A 17,894-nucleotide genomic window follows, 5' to 3' on the forward strand; every position below is an offset into this window, starting at 1 on the left:
GTCAGAGAAAGAGAACCTTACTCTGATGCCATGTAGAAATTAAGAAAATGAAAAAACTAGCCATATTATTAAATCCAAAATTGATGATTGAAAATACAAAGTATAAGGTCTTTATATAATTTAGTTAAGAAAACCTAAACTCTAAATATAAAAGGAAAAAAGATAAAATTATCCTAAAAACTATTAATAATTAAATATATATTGATATGGATATGGCTTAAGGATAGAGGGGGAATTAGGAGAGAGAAGGAGAGTATTTTGGCCATTGTACTGTAGCATCCCTTTTAGGGCACTGCTCACCCGTGGAAAAGGAGGCGGCTTCGTGGCTTTCTTCTGCCGCCACCACTGCCAGGAGGTGGCCACTCCTTTTCCTCATGGACGCCGACCAGTGGAGGTCCATTTCTTCTCGGCTCTCTTTCACGACGGTGAGGTCGACACCCTTTCGCCGTCTTCACCCTGAGTCGGGCGCCACTGCATTTGGTGACCAAGAGCCCCCGCTCCCGCAACCTCTTCCTCTCCACGCTTGCTGCCAAGGCTGCCTCTCCCTCTCCCTGTCGCGGCCAAGGCTACCACTACCCAAGCACAGATGCTGCCTTGGAGATTTTCCATCGCATCCCCTCGCCAACGCTGCCACCTCTTCTCCCTGCTTACGTGCATTGCCCCTCTCTCACGCTCTCTCGCCTTCGCCGCTGATGGGAGCACGCTTCTGACTATGACCGCCTCTGAGGTTGGCTGCCCCTTTCTCCTCACACCGCTTCCGCTGTCGACGCTGCACTCCGCCGCCTCATGCAAGTCGATGCCGCCTTCGCCGCATCCATCGGCAAGCGTTGAGCACCTCTTCTCCGACATTCCTCTCTTCGTTCAGAGGTCACCTCTCATCGCCGTCGGCCTCCTCATTGCCGCCGCTACTTCCAACGATCGTTGCCTGCCCTCTCCAGCGTTAAGTAGGGCTGGCATTTTTTAAAAATTTCCCGACCCTTCCTGACTCCCATCCCGTTCCCGTCCCGAATTTTTCCCGACACGAGGGGTTGGGATTTTTCTCGACCCGATCAAAATCAAGAAAAGGATTGAGAACACAAGCTTTACCCGACGGGATTCCCGACTCGACTCAAATATATTAATAATAATTTTAATTAGACTTTTTATAAAAAAAATAACATAGAAAATTAGGGTTAAAATTAAAATATCTAGAAATGAAGGACGATTTTAAAAAAACAAAAAAAGGAAAGTAGAAAAGAAAGAAACTAGGGTTAAACACTTGACTTACGCATTTACTCATTCAGTCGTTCACGCCGCACGCGAATCACGTCGTTCACCCTTCGTCGTTAGACGTTCGCCGTTTGCCCTTCGCATTCGCCCTTCACCGCTTGCCGTTCGTCGACTTATTCCACTGAAAGCCTAGCCGATGTCTACACCTCCTTTTCGATCCGCTGCTGCCACCTGTCCTACGGGAGCTCCCTTATCTCTCTTCCATCTCTCTGTGCGTTCGGTTACAACGTTCAAGTCGCGCTACCTCCCCCTTTCTCGTATCGGGTCTTCACGCCAGACGTTCCCCTCCTCTCTTTATCCGGGCTCTACTAGCCAGTAGCCAAGGTAGCAAAGAGCCACATAGTTCTATAAAGGTACTTGCCAAAACTTTGCTGCAATTGCTACATTAGTTACAATCATAGCTTCTATTTGATATTGTTGCTTTCATATGGATTCAATCAATTTGTTCACCATGATGATATGTTTATTGTGTTTCTAGTGAACTAAATTTTCGTGTTCAAGACATTGAAGCTAATGTTCAAGATATTGAAGCTCATTTCAATGAACACCAGCATCTGGTTCTATGCACCAGCATGGTAATATCGTGTTCAAGGGTTCCATGTTCTGTTCTTGGTTATTGGCTCATTTCAATTATTAACCAAGCTTTTATCTTCTATTCTTGGTTCTGTAAATTATCTATTGGGAGATTGAGTCTGGGTGGTAATTAGACCGGAAATATGAATCCTGAAACATGGCAATATGCTCGGGTTTTGCAAATGTGAAACTAGAACAGAAAATAGGTTTTATAAGGTTCAGAAGTCGATTGATAATTTTGGGTTAAAATCTTTAGTAGATGAAGGATCATATGGAAGAGTGTACTTTGCTGTTCTAGAGGATGGGAAGCAGGTTGCTGTAAAAAAGCTTGATTCTTCATCTGAAGACAACACCTCTGAATTTTTGACTCAGGTTTTTCTTTATTCATCTGCAATAGACATTTTTTTTTGCCTCTCCATTTAGTAAAAGCTGGACTAACCATTGAAGCACTACATTTAATCTAACATGTAAAGACTTAATAACTAAAGCACTTTCTCTTGACATCAGGCCTCTATGGTCTCAAGCATGAAACATGAAAATTTTGTGGAAATGCTAGGATACTGTGTTGATGGGAATATGCGTTTGATGGTCTATGAGTTTGCAACCATGGGTTCTTTGCACGATGTTTTGCATGGTACATAATAGTTGTTATTTATTTCTCTATTTTTTTTTATTTTCAGTTGCTTGTTTACTTATTTCAGCACCTATAAGGCAGTAAATTATGTTTTTAAACTATAGACAACAAAGCAATCTCGACTGATTACTAATATCGACTCAAAATATTGATGTATAATAAAAATATTTGAACATTTGGGATATCATCTTCCTATTCGACGGGATCTCGAACATTCAGATCCCGACACTTGTCGGGTACGGGATCGGGAGAAAAATTAATTCCCAATTTTTAACGGGACGAGAATTGGATAAGATGGTTATGGGACGGGTCCCTATCCGATTCTACCCCTAGCGTTAAGGGCGCCCCCCCCCCCCCCCCCCTAGCGTTATGGGACGAGAATTTCCCCCTGGTTCCACCTGCTAGCTCAACGTCAGCGTCATCGTCTCCACCGTCCCCCGCGACTTGCGTATGCCCTGCCCATCTCCTCCTCCCTCTCCCTCCTTACCGGTGACCTTCTCTATGATGTTCACCGCCATCCGATGCTACCCTCCGGGGCCATTGCCCACCTTACTATCGTTGCGAGGTCGGCGGCTGACCACACCATCGCAAAATCTGCCCCGAGCAGCAGCTGGGTCCCATCGTCGCAGACGACCTCTAAGCCGCAACCATCCCCCATCGTTGTAGACGGCTTTCGATCCGCATTGTCGTACACTTTCGACGCCGATCCGGTATCCAACCCACGTTGACGAGTGTCTTCGGTACTGTTCCGGCCATCGAGCCCTTGTTGTGTTCTGGCCTTCGAGCCGCGTTTGTATTTCGGACTGTGTGATTTGTGTCTAGCCTTCTTGTTATTATTATTTCCCGGCCTGCGTGCCGAGATCCTATTCCGGCTTACACGCCGATGTTTTATCCCGATCTATGTGCTAGTGTCCTATCCCGGCCTGCGTGCCGATATCTTATCCCGGCTTGTGTGCCGATGTCCTATCTCGATCTGTGTGCTAGCGTCCTATCTCGGTCTGCGTGCCGATATCATATCCCGACCTACACGTTGCTGTTAGATCTCGCCTTGCGTGACATCTTCCGGATCCAGGTCACATTCGGCTCTACGCCGCTAGATCCAGCTCCACAACCGGTTCCTGGTCATCTGCTCTTTCGGGTCACGATAACTTGAGTAGCATCCCGATCAGCTAACCGATCCACTCGAGGGCGCCCCCTTGGGCAGGGTACGTTCTTCGTTCATATTCTATACACATTTCATTATTTTATATCTTATTCTGTTACTTATATATTTGTTGGATCTGCCTTGAGTATCGGGGTACCAAGGACCTAAGCGACCCGATCGTTGGCTGCAGGTAGCGTTGACTAGAGGACTTCTGACGATTTGGTTAACACAGAAACCATCTCAGCATACCCTCATCCGAGACACCGCGATTCGATCAATATTTCATCCACCTCACTCGATGATCCGTCTGACTTAGATTCCGGAAATGATTATATATATATATAATCTAACCATATCCATTTTAATAGTGTTGTAATAATTATAGGATATCTTTTATAATTATGTTAGATCAAAGATATTTGAAGGATAAAATTATGAGAGTGATGTTTATTTTATTTTTTTAAATAATGGACAATTATTTGTTAATTTTATGATTCCTTCTGATGTTTTGTCAAAACAAAAAATCTCGTTCAATTTGGGATCGAAGGATGATTCTAAACTACCTGAAAAATAGGTTCAACGTAGTATATTAAGGGCAAACGATAGTATTTTAGTCGATCAGCAATTTATCAAGGTAACTTTTACAAAAAAAAGCGTGTTTTTTTTTTTGCAAATTTATTAACTCCAAGTTGAAATCTTTCATTTTGATCTATTTAGATTTCAAAATGTGATACGAGTTGGAAATTGTAACTCGTTTGAAGTCAAAGTCAAAATGAAAGCAACCCTCTGTCTCCCTTGATAAAACTAAAATTCGGCAATTATACGGGGAGAGGAGGCGCCGTCGGAAATAAATCGCCGATGTCGCTAAAATACTCGCCGTCCTCCCACCCCGACGGTCCGAATTCCAGCCCAAGCCCGGATCCCACGAGTGCGTCGCCCATTTCCTCCGCTAAGAAGCCGATCGGAGTGGACTCGTCGAAGTAGCTCCCCGGCGCCGACCCGGCGACGACGTCTAAGAAGTCGTCAAGCAGCGGCGGAACCTCGAATGCCGTTGACTCGCCGAGCTCCATTGGCAGGCTCCCGCCGCCGGAAGTGCGGTACGACTCTGGAGGCGAGGAGGGGGAGGTGGTGGTGGAGGCGGGGGAGAAGTCGTGGAGGACGGAGGTCGGCGAGCAGAGGCCGGGCGTGTCGTCGGCTAAGTTGCCATAGTCAACGGCGGCGGATGGCGCAGGGAAGTTGATGGCAGCGCCGGGGCCGCGAAGCCGGACGGCGGCGGAGTCGTACTCCTTCGCGGCCTCCTCCGCGGTGTCGAAGGTTCCGAGCCACACCCGGACGCGACGCCAGGGGTCGCGGATCTCCGCTGCGTACTTCCCCCATGGCCGCCGCCGCACGCCGCGGAACCGCTTCACTCCCCCGTCGATGCCGTCGTCCCCACCCCTCTCTGGCGCCACCTTCGTCTTCCGCGGCGGCACCTTGGCGGGCCTAGCACGCAGGCGAATCTCCTGCACGTACCGGCGCACGCGGAGCCGGGGGCGCTCCTCGTCGTCGCCGGAGGAGTCAGTAGCGTCGAAGTCATCGCAGAAGATGCGCACTGTCCGAGAGTGCGGCGGGGAGACTGGCTTCCGGGTCACGGCGACGTGCTCCGTCCGCAACAAAAGCGTCTCCTCCATCGCTCCAGGCAACATGGGAATCAAAAACCACCGCTAAAAATCTAATTTTTAAGATCTCCGGCGAAGATTCCTGTTCCTGGATCAGCAAAACCACCATCAAAATCCAATTTTTACGGCTTTTCACTGCGATTCCTGCTCCTGCATCAGCAAAACCAGCTCAAAAAACTCAACTTTTGGACTCCAAAAAAGCGATCGAGCGGATGAAAGAGTAAAGCAGGAAGGAAGAGAGAAAGCGAGGGGATAAAGCGATTCCTCTGCAATCCCACGTCGCAGGCGAATAAAGTCGGCAGGGATTTGGCTAGCGCGATCCGCATCAATGGCAACAATAACAGCGACGACCCTCCCGGAGCAAAAAGGCCGAGTATTCTACATAGTTCTGCTACGGATGGGCTTCCAAAGCAGTAAAGCAGTGAAAGCCTTGTGAGCTACGACACCAGAGAGGAAGCAGAGTAAGGAGGCAACAAAAGGAGCGTGCTTTGTAGCAGAGAAGCAGGCAGCAATGGCGGGAGCAGCGAGGAGCACCGTCTTGTCTTGGAAGAGTCTTTGCTTAACGCAGCATCAGCAGTACTGTACGACTAGCAGCTGAGAAGACGATGAAAAGAAGATTGAGAGTGAGAGAGAGCAAGGAAATTGGGGAGAGGAAGACGGAGAAGAGACCAAGTTAAATAGTAGGGCACGGCGCCTCATATTTTGTTATATATATATATTTTTAATTTTTACTTTTTATTATTATTTAGCATATTACCAAATATATAATTTTTATTTTATCCATTTTAGCAACAATACTATTATTTTTAAATGATTTTAATAAACTATAAATTTATTTTTACCGAGTTGGTAATGATTATTTTGGTGCTGTGTTCAAGATTTAAAATTTGTAGCGATTATTTTAAAATAATTTTGACAAATTTAAAATAAGCCTAATAAAATTTAAGTAATTTTGATTAATTAGATAAAAATATATTTTACAATCCAACTAATTTTAGAGTGGAAGGTTTATCAAATAAATTTAAGTTTTAATACTAGTTTAATCACGATAGATGTATCCTACGTGACAATTGAATCATAGGCTTATAAATGCATCTTGTTGCCTACCACCATAGCAGGTCCTGGGATAACTAATGGGCTAAAGTGATAAAATATATTTTAAAATAATAGTATTTTGTATATAATAATTTTAATTAAAATAATAAAATAATTAATTTTTATGCTGTAGCAACTATTGAATAGAGAGTACGTTAGATGATAAAGTTTTAAATAAAATTTTTTTTAATAATAAAAGTGACCTCCTTTTACCATTTATATAATTTGGATTTTTTTTTAAATTTTTATCCTTATAATATTTTATATAAGAGCCAACTTCTATCCAAAGAGTGGCCCAACTGAATGAGTTCAGCCCAGCCCATATTGCAATCCTACCAAAACGATGAAGGCAGTAGGGATCCTCTAGTCCACAAATTATGGATCAGGGGATGGTCCATTACACCAGGATCCTTGATTTGGATAAATTCTATCTATTGTGGCAAAAGGTAAAATGCTCGCCCCCAGCACCCCCGTCGTACCCGATCCAAGGCCATCACAAGGGAGGTAAATCGCAGCATCCGAGCGAGCATATGACGGATATGGTGTAATACGGAGATATGAGATTTATTCTCCAGCTGCCCCGAGGATCGACCCTGCGACCTCATTGTGACAACACTCGCCACATACTAACTCGGATGACCCGCAGGGTTGGATAGATTCCATCTATAAATAGATGGAGCACAGATCTCCTGGATCACTTTTTTGTGGTCCAGGGGATGTGCCACTCGTATTTACGATCGGATAGCGGTTGCAATCCGACCGCAAATGGTTGCGATCTCTTCTTGGATTCACCGTCCCCATCAGATTATAGTTTTTGTTCGGAGCGGGCGGCCGGAGGCCGCCCAAAGGCCTCCGATGGTGGATAAGTGGCCAGATTACTGGGCACCGAGCGAGGATGTCCTCCGGGCGCCCGGAGGCCGCCCGCTTCGAACAAAAACTATAACCTGGTGGGGACGGTGAACCCAGGAAGATATCGCAACTATTTGTGGCCGGATCGCGTTTGTGATCGGACTGCAAATGCGAGTGGCACATCCCCTGGACCACAAAAAGTGGTCCAAAAAATCCTGTCTCAAATAGATGGGGTCCATCCAAATCAAGGGTCTAAAAAAATGGATCATCCTCTGGTCCGCAAATTGCGGACCAAAGGATTCTTCATCGTCCGAAGGACTAGGATCTCCTGGACCACTTTTTGTGGTCCAGGGGATGCGCCACTCATATTTACGGTCGGATCGTGACCGTGATTCGACCGTAAATTATTACGATCTCTTCCTGGGTTCATCGTCCCCACCAGGTTATAGTTTTTGTTCGGAGCGGACGGCCGGAGGCTACCCTCGTTCGGTGCCCAGTAACCTGGCTACTTATCCATCACCGGAGGCCTCCGCCGTCCTCTCCGAACAAAAACTATAATATGATGACGACGATGAACCCAGGAAAGGATCGCAATAATTTACAGCCACGACTACACAAACTAGATAAACAGATAAGAAGAGGTTGAGGCCCTAAAACTTGTTCCTTCAGCCATGGATGATCCTCGTGCTGCTGCTGCCGGTTCAAGCACCGCCATGGCCGCACTCGAGGTGTTCGACGTCGGTCCCTGCGACGAACCCTACCAGATGGGCTTCCTCACCGGCCAGAACTTCTCGGCCATGATCAAGAGCAGAGTCGCTCAAGACCAGATCCTGCAACACCAGCTCCTCCCCTTTGCCCTAACCCCTCAAGCTGAGCCACTCCTGGAGTCCATCTGCGTCGCGAATCGGCAGAGGTATCCAAGGTACTGGCAGGAGCTGCTCGGGATCGCCGGCGGAAGCGGAGTGCCGATTCTTCATGTAGACATTTCGCCTTATCTACTCCTTATTGTATTCTCCCCCAAATCAAAGCTCATTTCATTTGTCCATGGCGACAGATACTGTTGCTGAACTTCCGAAAGGAGTTGCTTCCTTTCGTCTCCAAGGAAGAAGTTGCCGCTGAAGATGATTGCTCGGACGTTCTCGTGGTGAATGACTCGATGGCCGTTGCCGCACACAACGAAGATGCAAATGTGGCTTTGGTCGGCCACACGTAGGTCACACAACTCTGAAGCAAGAGTTTGTTGCAAATTGTGATTTTTGATGCTCTTGAAACATTGTGCAGTTTCATGGTGAGGGCTCGGCTGCCGGACGGCTTGTCGTTTGTCGCGTATTCGTATGCAGGCGAGCTACCGAGCTGCGCATTTGGCTTCAACAGTAATGGCATTGTAACATCCTTGACTAGTTCTTCTCTGGTTTGCACAAGCTTTGCTTCCTGAGTAAGCTCACAATGGCCAAAGCCACATGAACTAGGCCTTTACACTGAATTCGGTACCCCCGAAGTCGGAAGAGATGACAAGAGGCGGCGGCATAGGACGGAATTTCATATCGAGAGATCTGCTCGAAGCTAGCAATCTTGAAGATGCCCTGAATGTAAATTGTCAATGTGTTATGAACAAACAGCTTTGAGTTATTAAGTTTCTGATATGAAACTTCCTTTTTTTTCATTTTCAGAGGGTTTGCTCAACCAACATTGCCACTGGACATAGTTACAATTTGGTGGATCTGGGAACTCGACGAATACTGAACGTCGAGACAGCATCCAGAAATCGCCACTCGGTCCACGAAGTCAAGAAAACACCATTCTTCCATGCAAACATGTATCTCCATCTTGAAGTAAAGCAGGCAGGCAACAAAATGTTGAAGTTAAACTTTCTGAATCAGTATGTTGTGGAACATAACTACTAAACCATTGTGCTTTGCTGAAGGTTGAAGATGAGAACTCTATCAGTAGGCAAAGAAGAGCAGCTCAACTTTCAAAAGAAACAAAAGCAGAAATACTTTCAATTTTAGGGGATTCTGAGGATGCAAAGTATCCGATCTACATGACAGGCAATGAATGATATTATTTATGATGTATGGACTAATTGCCTCTGTATAATTGTATGTTGTGTGTGACTGATGAACTGTGTTTGGCTAAAATGTCAGGGCCAAGATTGTACACTCTTTGCACTGTGTTGGTGGATGCAGATGAGAGAACAATTTCCATCTTTCAGTGCAACCCAAAGGAAGGAAATGCTTCCTTGGTGCTTCCAATGGATTGAATGGAAAGGTAGGTAAAGGAAATATGTAAAACCTTTTAGGGTTTTTACTTTGCTAAACTAAACTTACCAACGTCAGTAGAACAAGGAATTGAAAAAGACTTAATTAGTAATAATAAAATAGGATAAAATTTAGATTCCAATAGTCAATTTATAAAATGTTTAACTGTTGTTGTTATTGTTCATGATAGGCTAACCACATATTTATTTGCTAGTGTGAGAAAAAACTAGAAATTTTATCCCCTTATTTACTTGATGGAAAATTAAAGAATTGATAGATTTAGAATTGATTCTTTTTTTTTTTTGTCTAATTTTTCATTCACTCAGAATGGGATAGAAACAACTTTCCTTCTTTTCAATCTCAACTTCTAGCGTCTAGATTTAGGTCTATGCATAGGGCCCAATTTTAATGGAGCCCATCATTCGTAATAATTTATTTTTATTCAATATTTAAAGAAAATGTACACTTTTAATCCTAATTATTTTATTTATTTCAGATTGTTTCGTAATTGTTATTTTTAATTATGTGTGTTATTTTTTAAAAACCTAATCAATTCTTTTTGATCTTTCAAAAATACATGCCCTCACAAGTGATCTCATATCTTTTCCTTTTCTCGTTAATGTTTTGTACCCCTTTTCTTCCTCTTTAGTGATTTTGTATCTCTCTTCTCATTCATCGGTTTTACTTCCAAAGAATAGTCTTTTCCTAATATTTCTTTCTTGCTCTTTTTCTTCTTTCTCGATGATAAGAATGGGAAAGAATAGGAAATAAAGGTTCTTTATCCCTTCAACACAAAGTAGAATACTAATTTTTTAAAAAATCAAATTGATTTTAATTCTTTTTATTACATAAATTAAAAATGATCACTTCATATTCTACATATTTTTTAATGAAAAATTTAGACATGATATACCAATTTCCAAAGATTTTATTAATCATAATATTTAATTCTTGATACTTATAGATTGTTGTTTAATGTCTGCCAATAATCTGGTAATATATATATATATATGATCATTAGTTGTTGAGATGCTCATTATATTTGATCGAAATAAAAATTAATATTTATTTACTCTTTTATTATATTTTTATAGGTAATAATCGAATTTTAAAGTATTATCAAATTGAAAGTATATGACATAAATAAGATTTTATTGTCCCTTTAATTTTAAACAATCTTATTTTGATAAAATATTGAGACATATTGTTTTATTATTTGAATATAAATATTTCTATTAAAAAAAATATGATTTTGGATATAAAAAAGTATGAAAATACTTATATTTTCATTTTTTTTTTAAAAAAAATAAATCCATCCATGCTGATCCTAAATTTGGATGAAAAAAAGATAAAGATAAATATTTATTTTTTAAAAAAAATATTAAAAGTCTAAATTTTTTTTTCCGTCTAGGAGTTTAAAAATACTTGAGCCGGCCCTGCTAAGATTGGTCATTCCATTAATCCACTATAATAAAGTTTTCCATGGAGTTGTAGCTAGAGCCTTGAGATAGTTCATTATTTGACCAAATTTAACATTGAATCTCAGTCAGAGGTATTTCCCTAGTAATGTGCCCCTAGTTAATTTTAGTCAAGCCACATATTTGGCTTGGGCCAGTTCAAAGGATCTTCATTTAGATCCATATAAATGACTCTAACTAGTTGACTAATGAATATCACTGACTCGTCTCTCCTCGAGGGGGAAAAAGTTGTTAATTAATGTTCAAATGGATTATTTCCCTTTTCACCAGCATTGCATACTAAATATGTACAATACAATGCTACATAACGAGTGTTGAAAAGGTTCTTTATTACTTTCTTTCTAGTCATAGAGGAGGTTATATATATTGTACTATTATATCTTTCACATTGAAGAAAGTACCTGTGGACATGCACGTCTCTACAAAGAGAGTGCTACCTTCTTTCACTTGTATAAACACAACTTTTTTTCTCGTTGCCTATTTTATAATACTAAAGGGGCCTAAGAGGCTCAGACATTGTGGTTACCGGTATCTTTTGAAGCTTGATATCATTGACGATTCCTTTCTTTTCTCCTTAAGGGCGCAAAACAACACTTTGGAAGTGGTTATTTCTTACTTTGTACTGTTTCTCTGCACTAGGGTAAAAGTTCGATTTATCAGTGAAATAAAATAGCCGGTAATCATAGTATTTTGGCTGGTAATATAGATTACCAGCCAAATATGTTTCGCCAAGGCTTAGCCGATAATCCATGGTCGTTAAATAGGGGGTACCTGATCATTATGTTAGCTGGTATTTTTTTAAACAATTATCGGCCAAACAAATTGCCGGTAAATATTTTCAAAAATAACGGTCAAATATAAATTTGACTGATATTTTTGTCCTAAATATACATTTGGCAGGTAAAATTTTAAAAATAAATGGATGGTAAAATTTTACAAATATTGACCAAATACAAATTTATCCGACCAATAATTTTTTTTAAATAACTACCAAATATATATATAGCTGGTAATATATTAAAAAAATTATCAACCAATTTGGTCGGTATTTTCAATTTAGTTACCCGTCAAAATACATTTAGTTACTAAATTTTAAAAAATTATTTTTATCAATTTATGAAGTCTTTCCACAAAATAGATAAATTCAAAACACAAATTAAATAACGGATAAAAAGATAAATTTTACCATACTAGTAAATTATCTAAAAATGACAAAAGAAAGTAAATGACAAAGTAACTGATAAAAGTATACTACAATAAAATATCTAACTAAAGCATCAAATATTTAGATAATCTTCTCCTTCGTGGATAGGAGTCGACTCAGACTGTTCGAGTAATTCACTGTCTTGTTGTTGCATGAGGAGCTATTGTAATATTTTTTGTGTCTCGACTCGTTGGGCCTTCAGTTCAGATATCTGCGCATCTTGTGTAACAATTGTCTCTCGCATAACATCCATCTTTGCTTGTGTACTAGATGATGTAGGAGTAACAGATGTCGAAGTCTTGTATATCTTTGGTGGCGGATTGGGTCCCAATCCTAATCCACGAATATAACCAGACATGCGACCAAGTATTTCCTGGTGGCATTCAAATGCTAAATTCTTAAAATCATCAAGGATGGGTGGAGAGGTACCATCTTTTGTTATTGTTGCTGCCAAAAGTGAGGTTTTCTTGTCATTGTAGAGGGTGATCATCATTTCCTATTAAACAAATATATATGAATATAAAAAACTTATCATACCAAAAATAAAATACAAATATGAAAAAAATAATTATTAAATTATAACTTACATATTGCTGTTGTGCAAGCATGCTCGTCCACCCAACCTCCTATGTGCAATAATATCGACGCCAAGCCTCAATTGCATCATGCCCCTTACAGTTTTATTAAATCATGTCCCTTCTTGAATTAGTTGAATTTTGTCTGACTCTAGGACTTCCTTAAAACTTCTGTATGTAAATGGTAAGAAACTGCGCACATATACTAGTTGTCGGGCCCGTTGGCCTACCATAAATTGATTTTAATGTCACAGTAATTTTCTTTCCTCCTCTTGTCTCATTTGCTATATGATGCGCATGTGAAAGCCCCTTAGATGACTGGGATGATGAACGTGCACGACGACCTAAAAAAAAAATTAAAATAGTACCAATTCTTGAACTAGCTAGTTCAAATAATATACAAATATTAAATCATTAATAGAATTTAATTCAACTGTGAACATATACCTTGCCGTGAAAATGGTGGAGTCATAGTTGATGAATCTGGATGGCCGATAGATGAAGGAACAACTAATGTGGATGTAGCCTTAGGTGTTGTTTGCGAAAGTCCAACATCAATAGGAATAGAGGATTGCTCAGTTAATATAGTTAAACTAGTTTGTAAGTGAAGTGGTTTGGGTGACATCTGCATTTTTTTTTAAAAAAAGACTTGGTAAGCTAATAAATTAATAAAAAGACCGAAAGATGGTATATAGATATAAACATGCTCAACAATCCGTGATGCATATCCAAATAATAATAGTCATGAATGTGACTAAACATTATGGTAAAAAGGCGAATACGCTCGTCCCCAGCGCCTCCGTCAACCCGTCCCAGGGCCGAATGAGACTAAACATGGTGGCAACGAATGAGACTAAACATGCTCCAACAATCCATGACTATTAATTATACACTGATCAACTTATAATACTAAATTTGGTTAAGTTTACATTTCAATTTCCTCAACTAGCATTTATTCCTCTCATATCTCTCAAATAATGATAATGTTGTCTCATTATCTCGTTCTAAAAGTATTGATAAGCAATAATGCTCCTATAAAATAACACCTTCATCATATATATATTGTTGTTGTTGTTTTTACATGATAAATGATGGTTACATTTTGCATAAACAAAGTTATTTTGAATAATGTGTTTATCAATAAGATGGATGATGAACTAGGTGTCATGATATGCAAACCTTTTGTAGGAAATCAATGCAGGTCAATTTTGATGGCAAAAAGGCGAATACACTCGCCCCCAGCGTCCCCGCCAGCCCATCCCAGGGCCAACATGGAGGCGGTAAATCACGAACGGTTACTAACTTTTGGAATAGTGACTAGCACATAAAGGAGCCATTTACCTCCACTTTGTCAAGATTCGAACCCCATACCTCATGACAATACAGGCAATACAGACCAATCTTGATCAAATCAGTGGCGTACTAAAATCTAAGCTTGTAATGTCCTGCTAAAAGGGATTGAGCCATGAGCCATATTCAAAATTTAGAAAAAATTGTCACCTTGGTGCTACCAGAGGGAAGATCGCCTGACTTTTTCAAATAATCTGGAGACTAAGTTGTCGCTTAAATGACAAAAGGGATGAAGCAAATCTGTGATATATTTTTCAAGGGGCAAATAATAAGACTGAAAGGTTAAAGACGTCTACTTATAGGAGAGGTGGATGTTGTAGAAGCATAGAGGGTGAAGCGGGTGATTAAATAGATCTGTAAGTCAAATTGACTAGCAATATGAAACTTGATACAGTAAGATTATTAAACAGTTGTTGGGATTGCCAACTAACATTGCAAGAAAAAAAGAAAACAGAGTGTGATGAGGTGCAGTACCATGCGAGGAATATGGCGTCACCGTCAATAGATGACGTATATGGAGGTGTGGCGACGGAGGTTGGGCGGCTACTACGGCAACAACATCCGGGCGTGCACGAGGAAGGAAAGAGGAAGGAGAGTAGCGGCAGAAATAAAAACTCAGTTTTGTAGTGAAGAATATGAAGGGTTTTCGTTGAGAAGCAGCACAAAGATGTAAATAGCGACATGGAATTAAAAGTTGATATTTTGATGAGGAAGATTCAAGGGTTCAAGGGGACATGTAAACAAAGATAAAATAATTGTTAAATTAAAAAAGAATTAAAAAATGCAAGAAAACAGTTTTATAATAATATAATTATTGTTGGGCTTAAAAATTGATTATTGTTGGTTATAATAATTATTTATTAAATTTTTATCCATAATCTTATTAAAATTCATCATAAAATTATAAAAAATAAAAATTTAAATAGTAAAAATTTTCTAAAAATATATCAAAATAAATTCTACTTGATATTTTTAAATTTTTTTACTAGCTAATATTAATATAAATATTATTCAAATATTAAAAAGAAGGCACTAAAAAAACTTGGATGATATTTTAAATGTTTTTAGCAATCAAAATTAATATAATTATTGACTATATTTTTAAATGAATTTTTAGATTGATATTTTAAATGCGAACAAATTCTTGAGTGTAGGGAAAAACAGCTGGAATCTTTTATTGTTCAACTCAGCTCTATTCAATTACACTTAAAAATTATTAATCAAATATAACTTTAGTAATAATAAAATTATAATTTACTTGACAAATATAACTTTAGTTAGTAAAAAATTAAAATGATCTAAATTTGATTAGAATAAAAATTAAATATTATCAGTCTAATTTTGGCCAGTAGAAATTTACACATCATCAACCAAATAAATTTGGTTAGTACAAAAATTAAATATTACTGACCAATCTAACTTTGGTCCGTAATAAATTAAATATACTGGCCAACTCTAGAAAATTAATTATTATCGGCAAATAGATTTGGTCAGTAAATTACCGACCAAATATAACTATGATCTATAAAAAATTAAATATTACTAGGCAAATTTAATTTTGACTCAGAAAATTACACATTACCAGTCAAATATATTTCGTTAGCAAAAATATTAAATTTTACGACCAAATCTAACTTTAGTTGGTAAAAACTTAAATGTTACTAGCCAAATCAAACTTTGGATAGTAAAAAAAATACACAGGCCAAATTTAACTTTGGCCAGTAATAATTAAAATTGCTTGTCAAAATAAATTTTGGCTGGTAATTATAATTATTTACTAGCTAAAGTTATTTTGGCGGATAATTTTAAATGTTTACTAATCAAATTCAATTTGGATGGAAAATATTGGCCAGTAAACCCAATTTTTCTTCTAGTGGAAGCCAGCGATTTATTGGAGCAATAAATGGGTTTCTTGTGTCTGGCATCATTGGTGCATCGGTTGTGGTAATTATGCATCCTTCTCAAACCTAAACACTATTTCATTCTCTTTTCAGCATCTATGTAAGAGATAAACTTGGATGCCATGTACGGATACTAACGTTCATTGATAGGAGAAATAACACAATTAAATCTGAAATCATCTTATATGAAGATAACAGAGAAGACATTGTTTGGGATTAAAATTGCTTCTCTCTTTCTCATTCTATTCATTGTATATGTTCAATATGCGCCATGCAAATTATATTAGAAATGTTTGGTGACCTTTTCCTACAAACATGCTTGCAACTTTCATATAAATCTCCTAATTGTCTTCATTTGACTCTTGTGAAAAACTAGATTAGAAAGAATATAATCACTATGCAACTTGATTATGATAATATAGCTTCATTGGCTCAATAGAAGCTCTATAGAGATAGTCGAGAATTATGTGGGATAACCTTGGAGTTGGTGAGAGCTATGACCTTGTTCAGCCTCCACAGTCGACATGGCCACAATAGTTTGCTTTTTGCTCCTCCAATATACCAACTTACCTTCTAGATGCACAATAGCCATGATGTTGATAATCTACCCAATAATTCAAAGAAAACCTCTATCACAATATAGGAGACCTTTCCTTGGGACATTGTTTAGGCATTGAAAAATTCCTAGAGTTGCCTTCTAATGGCGATGATATGGAAACTCAAGAAAGTCACTTGTAGAACTCATGGTATATGAACAAACCAATCTCTATAGTCCCTAGATAAGATGATAACTAAGTGTTCTGATTTAGGAAGAATATAAATTTGATTCGCCATTATTCATTTATTTATTAACTTCGATAAGTAGTTGAAATGTCGGATACCGGTGAAGAGAAGCGAAACTCTATGTCAACTTAAGTTCTTACCAAAAGGAAAGAAAGCATCACTAGCCAATGCAACCCCTTTTGCCGCTTCTCCAGCCTTTCTAAAGGCGATCCTCAGGCTTTCCAGCCTATTCGGCTGTCCACTACCCATTCCCAACATGCAATTATTCTGCCAAAGAAAAAATCACTTGAAGCATCTACTGAATTATCATGTAAGCCAAGGCAACAAATTATAAGATGAAGAAACATTATTACCATACTAATTATTGGCAGTGCACTAGTCTACTCTAAGATTAATAATAAATCAAGCTACTAATTCGATAATTATGTACCAAACAAGCAAGTTGATGAAATACCTTCCGTGTCTCTAGGTCCATATATAAGTCTTCCGTATTTTTTTTTTTTAAATATTTTCAATTCTGGGACGAATCTTGGATTTGTCCCAAACTTTGGGACTAATCTTGGATTCGTCCTAGATTTGGGGACGAATTTAACAACGAAATTTTTGTCTGTTGTCAACTTGAAACGAAATATTTTTGTTCCAAATTTCGTTGGTAATTTGGGTCGATATTTATTTTTGTCGCTAAATTTATCCCAATTTTGGGATGAATTATTTTTGTTTCAAAAATTTGTCCCTAAATTAGTGTTCTTTTGTAGTGATATGATTTAGTTGTGTTGCAGATAACTAAAATCTAAAGCAGCCATAATTTGCATGTCTATATATGTTTCTTACCTCATCCATTAATTGTTGTGTTGAAAGCAACAATGCCGCCATAAGCACTGACAGGATTAGCCTTTACAGCTAATCTGTATGCCACACAAGAACACCACCATGTATATTAGGGTTTAAAGTTGTCACAGAACCATCGAGCTGTAGAAATGAAATTGTTAGCGAGACATTATAGAGTTATATGAAGAAAAATAACTAAAGAATATTGAGCACACTTCAAGATAATACCGAAATTCAAAGAATTATTTTAAAGAGATGATAACCTGGTGCATGAAATTTTAGCCAATGGGAAGTC

The 17,894-nt window shown here is 39.0% G+C and overlaps 3 protein-coding genes across 4 annotated transcripts; 2 read left to right on the forward strand and 1 right to left on the reverse strand.

Annotated features, from left to right (window-relative positions):
- Positions 1 to 586: 586 nt before the first annotated feature.
- LOC122048793 (protein STRUBBELIG-RECEPTOR FAMILY 7-like) lies at positions 587 to 3,204 on the forward strand. The gene is made up of 5 exons (XM_042610317.1): positions 587 to 939; positions 1,748 to 1,844; positions 2,059 to 2,214; positions 2,350 to 2,476; positions 2,882 to 3,204. The coding sequence occupies exons 1-5, from the start codon at positions 587 to 589 to the stop codon at positions 3,202 to 3,204; spliced, it is 1,056 nt and encodes a 351-aa protein (XP_042466251.1).
- A 1,204-nt stretch (positions 3,205 to 4,408) lies between these two features.
- LOC122049612 (pathogenesis-related genes transcriptional activator PTI6-like) lies at positions 4,409 to 5,594 on the reverse strand. The gene has a single exon (XM_042610978.1). It carries the CDS (start codon positions 5,303 to 5,305, stop codon positions 4,439 to 4,441), a length of 867 nt encoding a protein of 288 aa, XP_042466912.1. The 5' UTR covers positions 5,306 to 5,594; the 3' UTR covers positions 4,409 to 4,438.
- Positions 5,595 to 7,857: 2,263 nt separating this feature from the next.
- Positions 7,858 to 9,622, forward strand: LOC122047504. 2 transcript variants are annotated; one of them, XM_042608851.1, is made up of 7 exons: positions 7,858 to 8,199; positions 8,277 to 8,431; positions 8,504 to 8,606; positions 8,692 to 8,811; positions 8,893 to 9,063; positions 9,147 to 9,294; positions 9,367 to 9,622. In XM_042608851.1, the coding sequence occupies exons 1-6, from the start codon at positions 7,894 to 7,896 to the stop codon at positions 9,279 to 9,281; spliced, it is 990 nt and encodes a 329-aa protein (XP_042464785.1). In that variant the 5' UTR covers positions 7,858 to 7,893; the 3' UTR covers positions 9,282 to 9,294; positions 9,367 to 9,622. The 2 variants fall into 2 exon arrangements, with proteins under 2 accessions (XP_042464785.1, XP_042464784.1); XM_042608850.1 differs by having other exon boundaries at positions 9,147 to 9,270.
- The last annotated feature ends 8,272 nt before the right edge of the window (positions 9,623 to 17,894 follow it).

Source organism: Zingiber officinale, chromosome 2B, assembly GCF_018446385.1.
Source record: "Zingiber officinale cultivar Zhangliang chromosome 2B, Zo_v1.1, whole genome shotgun sequence".
Classification (NCBI taxonomy): domain Eukaryota; kingdom Viridiplantae; phylum Streptophyta; class Magnoliopsida; order Zingiberales; family Zingiberaceae; genus Zingiber; species Zingiber officinale.

Bases quoted from the DNA above. Each gene is read 5' to 3' on its own strand.
- LOC122047504 (XM_042608850.1), top strand. From the start codon at position 7,894: ATGGATGATCCTCGTGCTGCTGCTGCCGGTTCAAGCACCGCCATGGCC. The intron at 8,812-8,892 runs GTAAATTGTCAA...TTTCATTTTCAG, and splicing joins ATCTTGAAGATGCCCTGAAT to AGGGTTTGCTCAACCAACAT. The intron at 9,271-9,366 runs GCAATGAATGAT...CTAAAATGTCAG, and splicing joins GTATCCGATCTACATGACAG to GGCCAAGATTGTACACTCTT.
- LOC122048793 (XM_042610317.1), top strand. From the start codon at position 587: ATGCTGCCTTGGAGATTTTCCATCGCATCCCCTCGCCAACGCTGCCAC. The intron at 2,215-2,349 runs GTTTTTCTTTAT...TCTTGACATCAG, and splicing joins CCTCTGAATTTTTGACTCAG to GCCTCTATGGTCTCAAGCAT. The intron at 2,477-2,881 runs GTACATAATAGT...TCCACCTGCTAG, and splicing joins TTTGCACGATGTTTTGCATG to CTCAACGTCAGCGTCATCGT.
- LOC122049612 (XM_042610978.1), bottom strand. From the start codon at position 5,305: ATGTTGCCTGGAGCGATGGAGGAGACGCTTTTGTTGCGGACGGAGCAC.